This window comes from Protopterus annectens, chromosome 12.part0 (genome assembly GCF_019279795.1).
Source record: "Protopterus annectens isolate FY-2018-M chromosome 12.part0, PAN1.0, whole genome shotgun sequence".
Classification (NCBI taxonomy): domain Eukaryota; kingdom Metazoa; phylum Chordata; order Ceratodontiformes; family Protopteridae; genus Protopterus; species Protopterus annectens.
This window is the reverse complement of record NC_056746.1, coordinates 858,268,844-858,281,058: the sequence shown is the minus strand read 5'-3', so window position 1 is coordinate 858,281,058 and position 12,215 is coordinate 858,268,844. Positions and strand designations below refer to the sequence as shown.

Below are 12,215 nucleotides of genomic sequence, written 5' to 3'. Positions count from 1 at the left end.
AGGAACTTGTGAGAGTCAGGTACTCTATAATACCTGTCAGGTTTCCTGGGAGCCGGAGGTAAAGTGTCTAGGGCCAGGCTAGATTCCAAGAAGGCATCATCTACAATGTCCAGAACAGGAGGGATAGCTAAAGCCCTGTGCTGAGGTAGAAGTAAGAATTCCCTAAGCCTCTTTTTGGAGTTAGGGTAATCCTGGCTTTCCCAACGAAAATGCTCCCTAAGAGTATGCAAGGTTTCACCAAAAGAAAAATCTTCCTGAGGGGAAGCAGAGGGAATGGAGTCCTCTGCATCAGAATCCTCATAGGTAGATAAGGGCAAATCCTGGTAATCAGAAGAAACAGAAATTTCAGAATCCTGATCAGAAGCATCCGAAGGAAAATCAGTTCTAAGTCTCTTAGAGAGTGAAGGCTGACTTCCCCTAATTAGAGTAATAAGGTCTTCAGCCATTCTTATCATTTGTTTTTTAGGCATATGGGCCTGACCACGCAGTTTGGACATCGGTTTTCTAGGCGTGGGTCGAATTTTAGGCCTTGAAGAAGAAGATGTCTGTTTGAAATGCAAGTCAGTAGGCCTGAATACACCCTCAGAAGCCGGTGCCTGCACAGCTGCTCTGGACCCAGCCAAGGTAGAGACATCCGCAGGTTCCATGGTCGAAGAAGCATCCCGAGGCATACCAGACTCTGAATGGGTCTCAGTAGAGGCCTGCGCATCTGAATTAGCAGGTATCAGGGGCTGCGAAAGCGCCTCACTGAGTACCGGCGAACTGGCGACTAGCTTAACTGAAGCATTGTCGGCAGCTTTGGACCTATGTGGTCTGTCTCTGTCTTTACCTTTATGTTTTTTCGGAATGTCGGATGGCTTACCGAAGCCATTTCTGGATAATTAAACCAAGTACTGAAATAGTTTGATGCAAAAATGAACCGATGACGAATAGTTTGAGGATTGAATAAGGCACAAAACCGATAGCGAGGGACGTCGTGGTCTGGGCCTAAGCAAGGAATGCAGTACGAATTAAAATCTTTATGAGGTATTTGCTTTTCACAGGTAATACAATTGTTAACTTTTACTGACATCGGTTTAGAGCAAGAAAAAGGATCCCAAACAGGGTACTTCGCTTTTTTGAAGACTTCGGTTCTGAAACTCGAAAATGAAAATTTCAGGAGTCTGTCGACCAGCACTTGCGAACTGCTTCTGCTTCAGGCACCATGCAGCAAGAAAGACTGATGTAATGGCGTTGGCTGTATGCTTTATACCCGATGACCTGACGTCATGGAAGAAGAGACAGCATCCGACACAGGGATCCAAGACTTTGATATTCTGGCCGGCTGACGGCTACCTGCAGGCATATAACCCAAATGTAATGACTGCAACAGTGAAACACGAAGAACATCTGGAACTCTAGCGGCTCCAAAACTACAACTAGTGCCGAAGAGAGAGATTTTACTGAACCAAGACCCCTTGGTTCCAAGACAGAATCTTTAGCCATTTTTTTAGGCGGCTCCGAAGGTGAAGTCCTTTTCCCCAACTTCTCTGACCTAGAAGAAGGGGATTGGTCTACAGATTTGGTGCTCAGAGTCCCTTCTAAAGCCTCTGTAAAAGGGTTTTTTAATAGGCCTCTCACAATTAACTTGTTTTTATGCTCCATTAAAACCCTGGAGCTAAATGAGTGACAAAAGGAACAGGACTCTTGTAAATGAAGGGCACCCAAACAGTAAACGCAACTGGTACGCCCATCTGTCAGAGACATCTTTTGGCTACACTTGTCGCATTTCTTGAAACCTGAAGGCTTTGATTATTTAGGATCCTTTGACATGTTTCTAAACACACACACAACAACCAAATATTAAGGCAACCAGAAAAACTCAACTAGACTTTTTTTTGTTTTTGTTTCTTAACGACAGATGTTTAAACTAACCAAGCAAAGAGGAAGGAGAAGTTCTCCAACTTAAACGGACTACTCCTAGTAAATAGATGAAAAAAAGTTAAACGGGCCACAGGGAGCCCTCTAACTTAAACGAGCTACCTTGGGAGGGGGATTAACCAAGCTCTCTAAATTAAACGAGCCTGGAAGTCGGGATACGGAAGTTCAACAACAACAGGCCTAGAGAAAAAAACGACGACCTAAAACAAGAAACTGCAAACACCACTAAAAATATTTCCAATTCAAACAATGACATCAGTAATTACCACTTTTTAGCAAAAGGATCAAAATAGAACAACAATATATAAAGTAAATTCCACTTAGCCAGGAGCCTGCATGGGAAGTCATCTGATCTTGTTTAGTGGCCAACGAGAGCTGGGTAATCTTCCCTGAGCATCATGGGATAGGGTATAGCCACAAGCCGGTGGAAGCTCTCGAGCTTTTGAATAAGGCCGGGTTGGAACAGATTCTCGGTTCCAAACCCAACCAGCAATGAATGAAGGTGAGATGGGACAACATAACATCAATACCTTTCATGTTTAAACTTTTTATCACTAGCTCAGAACTGTAGCCCTTCTACATCAAATGGAAGCTATGAACTATATGCATAATTTTTGTCTTATGGACCCATGCAACTGCGCAAAAAAAAAATCCAGTTTCTAGAAACTAGTTCCATCTGTTGCAACATTTAAGTTTAGTCAGACATCTAGATCCACAAACAATTGCATGACATACTGTTCACATCATAATATGAAAACTCACTGCATTTAGCATTTTCATTTTTCTCATTTTCAAATTATGAATAGGCTTCATATCTTAGAACAGATTTGTCCAATAAGATAAAGTAAATTTAAGTAAACAGCAATGCTCATTCATATGATCTTAAAGCCTCATCTCTTCCATCAGGACGACATTCATATCAAAATGTGACCAATATTAAAACAGAAGTGCATTCTCAACTGTATACAGAAAGCATCAGCTGCAAGATTTGAAAAATTAATTCAACTTTGATTTGATAAATTAATCTACAGAAATAGCACAATAGCAATAGCAGTTATAACTTCATTAAGGCACATTACAGCACATAATTTGTCAAAGTCTGCCACCTTCTGGTCAGTTAGCTTTACTTTGCACTAATGCATGACAATAAAATTACCTTTTGAGATGCTTGAGTTCCAAATTTCGTTGCCTGAAATAAAATAAAATATTTGATGCATAACTTTCTTGACAGGCTAAAGATGCAGAAGCAAACAGGAGACTGATGAATGAAACAGAAGCAAATGAAAATGCATGATTAAATGCCATTCCATTTCCAGACTAGTTTTCTCTACAAACAGCAACTCCGATTATACACCATTTTTATTAACCAATTTAATAAAATCCATATACAAAAAGCTATGACTTTATAGACTGTAGATAAAAACATTAAATAAAAATATCAAAAATAAGTTGGGCTTCAGACATTTAAATTCAAATGTATCCTTGTTCAGTACAGCAAACTATCCCCCAACTCTACAATCTCTTACCACCAACAAAGCCGAGAATAATGTTAGTGGAAAACGTAAGTTGTGAGGACCACTGAAACTGTCAAAACCAAGCAGGTAATAGGCACAGTGCATAAATAATTGCCATAACCATTGTTCCTCAACACAGCAACTACAGCTATAATACATGGCTTTCAGTCTATGTTTGGAAGTAAACTCTAAACCATTGGTGGGAAGGGACCAGCTAGGAATACTAAAAATATGAAACCAAAAGAATACCTACCCCATCTATTCCTGTAGACAGGAGATTCTTCCCTAATACCTGGTTTGATGGCTGAAAGATGGTACAGTGCCCCTATATCAGTCTGACAGCCAAGATGTGTGCATGTTCCCCTCTAGGCCAGGCAGGCACCATCTCACTTGGATGCCAGCATATCTGTGGTATGAGAGTGACTGCCAGTACCATATATATATTTTTTTCTCTTGTTCAGGCAACCTCAGAGAACCTGTGGCTTATCCAGAGCAATAAATGTTCAAATGGACAAGGGAGTAAGGACTGTTCCCAGCTATGTCAGCCTACTAAAAATAATCCTCCCCCCAATCACTCAAGTTCTAGACTGATCTGAGGAGGAAAGAGCCTAAATACCTTCTACTGATAGCAGAGATAAAAAAGGGAGGAAGGATAACTGTGTATCCAGCCCCTAATAGCCCGCAAGAGAGGAAGAAGAGGATGAAAACAGAAGAAAGCACTGTAAAACTGAACACATTTGAACATCCACAATTATGGTAAACTTTCTAACACAACTGTACTATGCTCATCATAAAGTTCACTGTCTCAGTAGTCTTCATATTTGGGAAGATTTTCAAAGTTTATGGAACAAGGGTAGCTGACCCTAAGAATGATTTGGCTGAAGTACCTCTTGTAGGTTGACCGTGGCAATTCTAGTCCTACAGCTACATGCAATGTCCATGTTGTAATCCTTACAGAAAATGCGGACTGAGGCTTAATGGGCTTAGCAGCTTCAAAAATAATTTAAGCGTTTCTAAGGAAGGCAGTAGCTGCTATTGTGGCTCTTAATGCAATTTTTATGAAAGATGCAAAAGAAATCAACACAACAGATCAACTATTTAGAAATGTTCTGTTTGAGATGGAACTTCACACCCCATCATTAATAAAGAACTTAAATAACTGCATGTTTTAAGAATCTTCTGCCTTCTATTCTGGAGGTGTAGGATATAACACTGGCAAGTGAATGGCCTGATTCAGGGGCAGCCCTATTATTTTTCTGGCATGAAAGAAGGGTTGGCAAGTAAAGTTACCATGTCCCTTAGGAAGATTAAAATAAGTTATTTGGATCTTTGAGTGAAGAAGCAGCCACTAAGAAGATAGATAGTGTTCTGGGTCAGGAACTTCAAAGAATGCAGAAGCAATTGGTTCAAAGTGGGGTAATGTCAGCTTTTCAAGGACATAATTGAGAATCATGGTGGAGGATGTTCCTTCTTGGGAAACACAGGTGTGGACTCCTTTTCAAGAACTGCTTTACTGGCAACAAGTAATAGAGAGTGATCCCAAGGCAGGCAAACATAAAACAGTTGAGACATACCCTTTACAGAGGTGAAGACTCCCTGATTTGAAAAGATCTCGCAGGTATCTGACAAAGTGAACACAAATGTGTGTCGAGTCCTGACTCCCCCCAGCATCACAGACAGAATTCCCTCTATTGCTCATCTGGTCAGGATAAAACAGACGAACATCTGAGGGTTCTGTTCAAGCAGCTCTATTATGTACAAACACATCAGGATTGAGGTTTAATAACTTTAACTTGGATAAACTTGTAAAACTAGCTGTCATACATATACATATTTACACTCTGGCTACACTCTCAAAATGGCACTGAAGCTAGTGTGTGCTTGCTATTTGTATGCACGTGCTGTCCTTGAAATGCTTCTTAAAGGTACAACACACACAAACTCTTCTACATCCTCCCTCTTGCATTACTGACATTAATTGACATGCAATTGATATAAAATAATTCTTTGACATGCAATTATACAGAACTAAATACATACAGACAGTTATGTCCAGGTTGCTGTGTATTTCACATTAGGTCTGGAAATACGACCAAATCGTGTGACACAGAAATAGAACTAGGTCTAGCAAATGGGACTGTCTCTGCTGAATGTTCAACCTTGGGGACATCAGGAACATTATCAGGAATGGAAGTAGGAGTTAAGACATGTTCTGCAACAGGAACATTGTCTGGATTGCTCTGAGATCTAGAGTTTGTATCATCAGAACAATGCCGCGATATAGATTTTGATATAGGAAGAAGATGTCTGTGATTTCTCCTGTACTCCACACCCTCAGATTCCATGAAGTAGGATCTCGGCTTGACTCATACACCTGTTACTTGACCAAACCGGTCGAAACCTTTCACAGTTTGCATCCTCACTGTCTCAGTTTTTCAATGGACGAAGAAAAACGCTTGATTTATCATTGCTGGACTTCTGGAAAGAATGCTTTCTGAATACTTGGGCTTTGATTGTTCTGTTGTTCTTTGCTTTAGGCCTCAACAAACTAGAACTGATAGGCAAGGTTGTTCTGGTTTGCCTACACAGAACTCTCTGAGCAGGCGAGCGAAATATATCGTCACGGGGTATGTTTCTGAGATTGAGTAAATTCAAAAAGACATTGGTATTATCATGCTTTGACTTCTCTAGTAATTGCTTTGTACTCTGTACTGCACATTCAGCTAGTCCATTTGACTGCTGGTATTCTGGACTACTAGTAACATGTACAAAGTCCCATTCTTTTGCAAATTTCTGAAACGACTGGTAAATTGGGTACCATTGTCAGAAATAACTGTGTGGACTACATGGACTGAGAAATGTTGTTTCAACTCGGTGATAACAGCAGTGGACATTAGGTTAGGTAGTAAATCGATCTCAAACCATTTTGACTAAAAGTCTACCAACACTAAGTAATGCTGATTGTTCCACTGGAATAGATCAGTGGCTACTGTTGACCAAGGTAGTTCAGGAACTTGATTTATCTGAAGTGGTTCTTTTGCAAATATGATTTAGTACTATTGTATACTGAACAAGAAGAAAGTACTTTATCAACATCTTTTGCTACAGAAGGCCAAAATACTAGTCCTCTCTTCCTTCTTTTGGTAGATTCAGAATATGGGTGACCATGATGCAATATCTGGATATATTCACATTGTAAGGAAGCAGGAACAACAATTTTAGGACTTTTGAAAATAATGCCATCTTTCATCAACATCTCATCTCTGTAAGGAAAATAAGTTTGCACTTCAGGCGGTACATTAGATTGCATTGATGGCCAACCAGCATTAACTAAGTAGTTGAGCTTTTGCAAAACTGGATCAGTCTTTGTATGATCTCTCAGCTCATCAAGTCTCGTGGTAGAAAAATTACACTTCCATGACATCAAAGTCAAAATTCTCTGCAGTAAGCTGTTCCGCTATATTTCTGGGTGATCTGGATAAGGTATCAGCCAGATAAAAAAGTTTGCCTTTTGCATGGACCATTTTGAAGTTGTACTTTTGCAATCTAAGCATCATTCTTTGTAATCTCACTGGAGCTGAATGCATAAGCTTCTTTAAAATAGTGACTAGAGGTTCGTGATAAATTTCAATCAGAATAACTCAACCATAAATATAATCATGAAAATTTGAACATGCAGATACTATTGCCAAAGGTTCTTCCTCAACTTGAGCATACTGCATTTCAGTTTGTGTAAGAGTTCTAGATGCATAGGCTACTGGTCTGTCTTCTGGAAGAATAAGTGCACCAAGACCAGATTTTGAAGCATCACAGGAAAGTGTTACTGGTTTACTGACATCACAGTATCTTAATGAAGGTGGGGTGGCAATTTTCTGCTTAAGGTCTTCAAATGCTTTCTGGTGCTGTTTCAACCAAGACCATGTATCATTTTTGCATGTCAGCTCTCTCAAAAGCGCTGCCAGCTCACTGAAGTCTGGCATAAACTTGCCTAAATAGTGGACCATACCAAGAAAATGTTGTAGAGCCTGAACATTACCCAGTGCTGGCATCTCTAGAATAGCTACTTGCTTGGACAGGTCTGGTCGCAAGCCAGTGCTAGTAAATAAATGACCTACATATGTAACTTCTGGTAGTCTGAATTTGCACTTCAGAGGATTGAGCTTCAAGTTCACTTCACGTGCTCTATCTAGAATTTTCCCAAGGTTTCTGACATGCTCTACTTTACCACTTCCTCCAACCAATAAGTCATCTACTATTATGGCACAAGGATAACCTGAAAAAATGTGCTCCATTGCATGCTGAAAGACTTCACTTGCACAATTTATTCCAAATGGCATCCTGAGGAATCTATATCTTCCAAATGGGGTATTGAAAGTAGTCAGTAGTGAAGATTTGTGATCAAGCATCACTTGCCAAAATGAACTTTTTGCATCCAAGACAGAAAAAAACAGTAGCATTTTAGGGCTGCGGCTTCCTTGACTGTATGCATAGGATGATGCGGTCTCTAATACTTTGTTGAAATCCCTTAGGTCAATGCATATTATGATTTGTCTGAGCCTTTTTTGTGGGTTGCTACCATGGATGACACCCATTCAGTTGGTTCTGTAACTGGATAAATTACAACTTGCTACACCATTTTATCCAACTGAGCTTTGACTTTATTCTGCGTAGCTATCAGACCTTTTCTTGCTGGTCTGACCACTGGAGTGAACTCTGGGTCTAACTTCATAGAATACATAACTGGAAGTTTGCCTAACTTCTCATCGAAAACATCAGCATACTCTGAGAAAATAGCTTCAGTAAAATTGGAACGGAGACGTGCTTATATGCTGAACTTCTTTGGTAAAGAAAAGCAGATTTATTCTCAAACTGTTTCTGAGACCCAATGATGATTGCACAGGTCTTCATACTACATAGAACAGTAAGCTGTAGCAGTTCCTAGCAAAATAACATGAAAGCACTACTGAGCCTTTGGTTTGAATTTCTTCAACTCTATAAGCAACAAGTTTCGCACAACTGGCCACATTTACTTTCTCACCAGTTCTCACCTTAGCAAATGTGTCTGCGGACATAACATTACACTTTGAACCAGTGTCTACTTTGAGCTCGGTGGATTTCCCATTGATCTAGACCGTACAAAACACTTAATTCTTTGTCAACAAATTTACTGCATCAACCTTTTCACCAATTACTGACTCACCACCTACGTAGAAAGTAGAGCTGCAGCTCTGTATCTGATCAACTTGCTTTTTTTTTTAAAATGATCCTTCTTTATAACTGTGTGAGGTTTACTTGATTTGCAAAACTTTTGAAAATGGTTCCATTTTTTTTTTACACTTGTGGCATTACTAACCAAATGCTAAGCACTTTTCTGTTTTAGACTCATGATAAGCACAACGATTGCAACAATTAACAATAAAGCTTGATTAGGGTTTTGTTGACTCACCATTGTACTGCACTGAGCATGTCCTTCTCACTGAAATGTCTTAGAACTTGCTGAAAAACTACGGGTTTTACCTGTCACACCCGCAGGGGTTACAGCTGCCATGTGCTTAGGCCCGCTTCTGCTAGCCACGTGTTGCATGCTGTCTACCTTTGCTCTGGAGCCTGCTGAAACCATGCTCTTTTATCACTTGCAAGCATACTTGTGTGCCTTTCTGTAACGTCATGGATTTGATAAATCTCTATGGCTTTGCTCAGTGTTAAATCACTCATGAAGCAAAAATAATTCTCACTGCAGCACTATTAATATCACACACAAGCCTGTCCTTTATTAACTCATCCTTTAAAATCACCAAACCTATACGTTTTATCTTTGTTTCTCAGGTCAGTAATATAAGCTGCAAAAGTTTCTCTTGGCTTTTGATCTCTTGTGTAAAATAAATGCCTCTCTAATGTAACATTTGTCTGGGGGTTGCACATTTCCCTGAATTTGCATTTCAAACACTCTGTGTCTTCCTTGATTCAGCCCCTTCTCCTTCATATACTGCTGGTGCGTACACAAATGAACGCTCTCTTTCAATGGCCTCTAACCCAGCTAAGTTTAGCAAAATGAATGCCCTGGTGTGTGCATCTTTGCCAGAATAAGCTGCTTGTATAAAATTATCGTACTCTTGCTCAAATATTCTCCAATTCTCTGCAATGTTCTGACCAAATACAAGTGGACCTGGTCTGCGAAATGCCTCTGTCATATTAACACATACTAGTGAAGGCTTTTGCAAGTATGCACAAACACACACACATATACATATGCTAGGAATTTACGCCAGTATTTGTAACTATGCCCAATAGCATAGTAAGCTTCTGAATAACTGAATTTTGCGACATAAGTCTCCAGGGCACAAGAATACTCAAACTCACTGTACTGTAAGAAATCACCTCTTACCAGTGTAATAAGCATTTCAAAATAACTGCACTGTGTGAATAAACCGGGCAGAAGAAGCTCAGAGTAAAAAAAAAACATTTCGAAGTAACTGCACTTTGCAAATAAACAGTACACAGCACACTGAAACTTTCCCAAAATGGCTGCACTTTGCTAAATAACTCTGTACAGTGCAAGAAACACTCTGTAATGGCGGCACTCTGCGAATACACACACCCAGCACAAGAAACTTTTCAAAATGGCTATATTTTGACTACACTTTATGAAATAGTTGCACTTTGCACAAAATAAATGCACAGTAATGAATGCACACTGTAAGCACTTTTCCACACTTTGAGATACTTTGAATAACTCTAGTTATGCCCTGAACAGCTTAAATCAATGCGAAACAGTAGTTTATGCCAAAACACAGTATCTTGCCAAAAAACATGCAGTCACTTTGCTTTATTTATGCTTAATGTGCCCTTTTTGTCCTCTAATATAGTTGTTTTGCTTGTTTAATCTTTTTTCTTGCCCGTTATACGTTTTACTTTAAACATGCTCGTTTTGTAATTCCAAGGTAATTCCAAACCCCTTATGTGCTTTTCTGATAATCGTTTTATCAAATATCTTAATTTTAAGCATTCTGTTTTATTAATACACTTTGTGTCTCTCTCGTTTGCTTAATAATGCGTTCTGTGCCCTTGTAATGCTTTGTTTTATCTTTTTAATAAAATAAATAGTTTGTGTAAGTTTTCATTACCTTTAGTTCATTTCTGGTCTTTTTTTGTACTAGGTTCACTTACCTTAACTATTAACTCTGCACCTCATAGCTCTGAAAAGCAATCTCTGGAATGTCGCTCATCTGGTCATGATAAAACAGATGAACATCTGTGGGTTCTGTTCAAGCAGCTTTATTATGTACAAACACATCAGGATTGAAGCTTAACAACTTTAACTTAGATAAACTTGTAAACAAACTAGCTATCATGCTCATACATGCTTACACTCTGGCTGTACTCTCAAAATGGCACTGAAGCTAGCATGTGCTTGATATTTATATGCATGTGCTGTCCTTGAAACACTTCTTAAAGGTACAACACACACTATTCTGCATTCTCCATTTAGCTGGGCAAAATTTCTTCGTTTTTTTGTTTTCATGCCTTTCTAAAAAAAGTACATCTTCAAAAACAGGATTACATGGAATGAGAGTTAATCATCTAAACCATCAGCCCTGGTATCCTTGGGTTGGGATGCATCAGCAATACTTTATAGGAGACATAAAATGCAACACAAATTGCTTTTGGTTCACATGCTGATGCTACAGCACAGGATCTGTATACACCATACTGAGAAGTAGGTAAAATCAGTGCTGCTTTGGCCACTACAAAAGTAGCATTTCTAATTAATCTTCCTCTACCTTCTGAATTACTCTGGGAAGACAAGGGATTGAATGAACTCAGAATACAGAAACAGGCCTGCTCAGTTGAGGAAGAAGGTGTCTCTTGACCAAATTTCTTGAGTTTGGTGCCCTGAAGCAAAGCTTTCTTAGTTACCTGTTTTCTCAGGGCAGCAAAAGGTTCTACTTCTGGCAAACTCCATTTGTGGACCAGACCCAGAAAGGTATCCCTGTCCAGCATCCATTCAACAGGGTCCAGGTTCTGTCCTGCTCAGTTGGTCTGTGTATTGGAGGGGAGTCCTAAGAAGGGATGGAGAATGCCTGTCCATCCTGACTCTTGGGTCACATTCCATAATTCCAGAGCCAACCAATACCACATGAGGTATGAACATTTAGACAAATGTGAGCTAAAAAGGCAACTGCTACTAAATGCTATGAACCGACCAGGTCTAAATGATTCATGTTCTATAAACTGTTTAATAAAAGTTGAAGCACTTGGAGGTTTAATTTTATAATTTCCATTTTTTTAGCATATGTATGTATTTATAGTCACACGAGTGTGTATATATTTGTTCTGTTAAGGTTTTTAAATATTTGCATACTTATTTATGTGCATTTATTTTTAAGCCAGTTTTACAATGTGTTGGAGGTCTTATGGCTTGTTTTAAAAGACCTTATACTGCTTTTTAAAAGACCTTACACTGCTATTTTAAAGTTTTTGGTAGATTTTGTCTCACTTTAATTTTCAATTGGTCTTAATTGACTTATTAAACTAGTCATCACAGGTTTGAATTTTCTGACTATTTAAGCACTAGTAGGGCATTTTTTGATTAGTTCTCATGAAGTTTCTTCGTTTAAGGAACCAAAGCACTTAATTGTCTTGAATTGCTTGGATTTACTTTCAAATAAAGATTTGATGGTTTAACTACAGTTTATTCTTGGCTTGAATGCGTCCTTCAGCTGTTCCCACAAGGTTGCAGTTTGTGAAGTTTGGTGTTCTTATGATTTCTGAGTTCATTTT

General features: G+C 39.1%; 1 protein-coding gene across 5 annotated transcripts in view; it reads right to left on the bottom strand.

Annotated features, from left to right (window-relative positions):
• ARFGAP1 (ADP ribosylation factor GTPase activating protein 1) overlaps window positions 1–12,215 on the bottom strand; it is an 800,187-nt gene that overhangs the window by 228,683 nt on the left and 559,289 nt on the right. For all 5 annotated transcript variants that reach the window (XM_044089896.1, XM_044089898.1, XM_044089899.1 and 2 more), the window contains exon 9: window positions 3,077–3,109. In XM_044089896.1, the coding sequence (XP_043945831.1) occupies window positions 3,077–3,109 (33 nt within the window). The remainder of the gene's footprint in view (window positions 1–3,076; window positions 3,110–12,215) is intronic.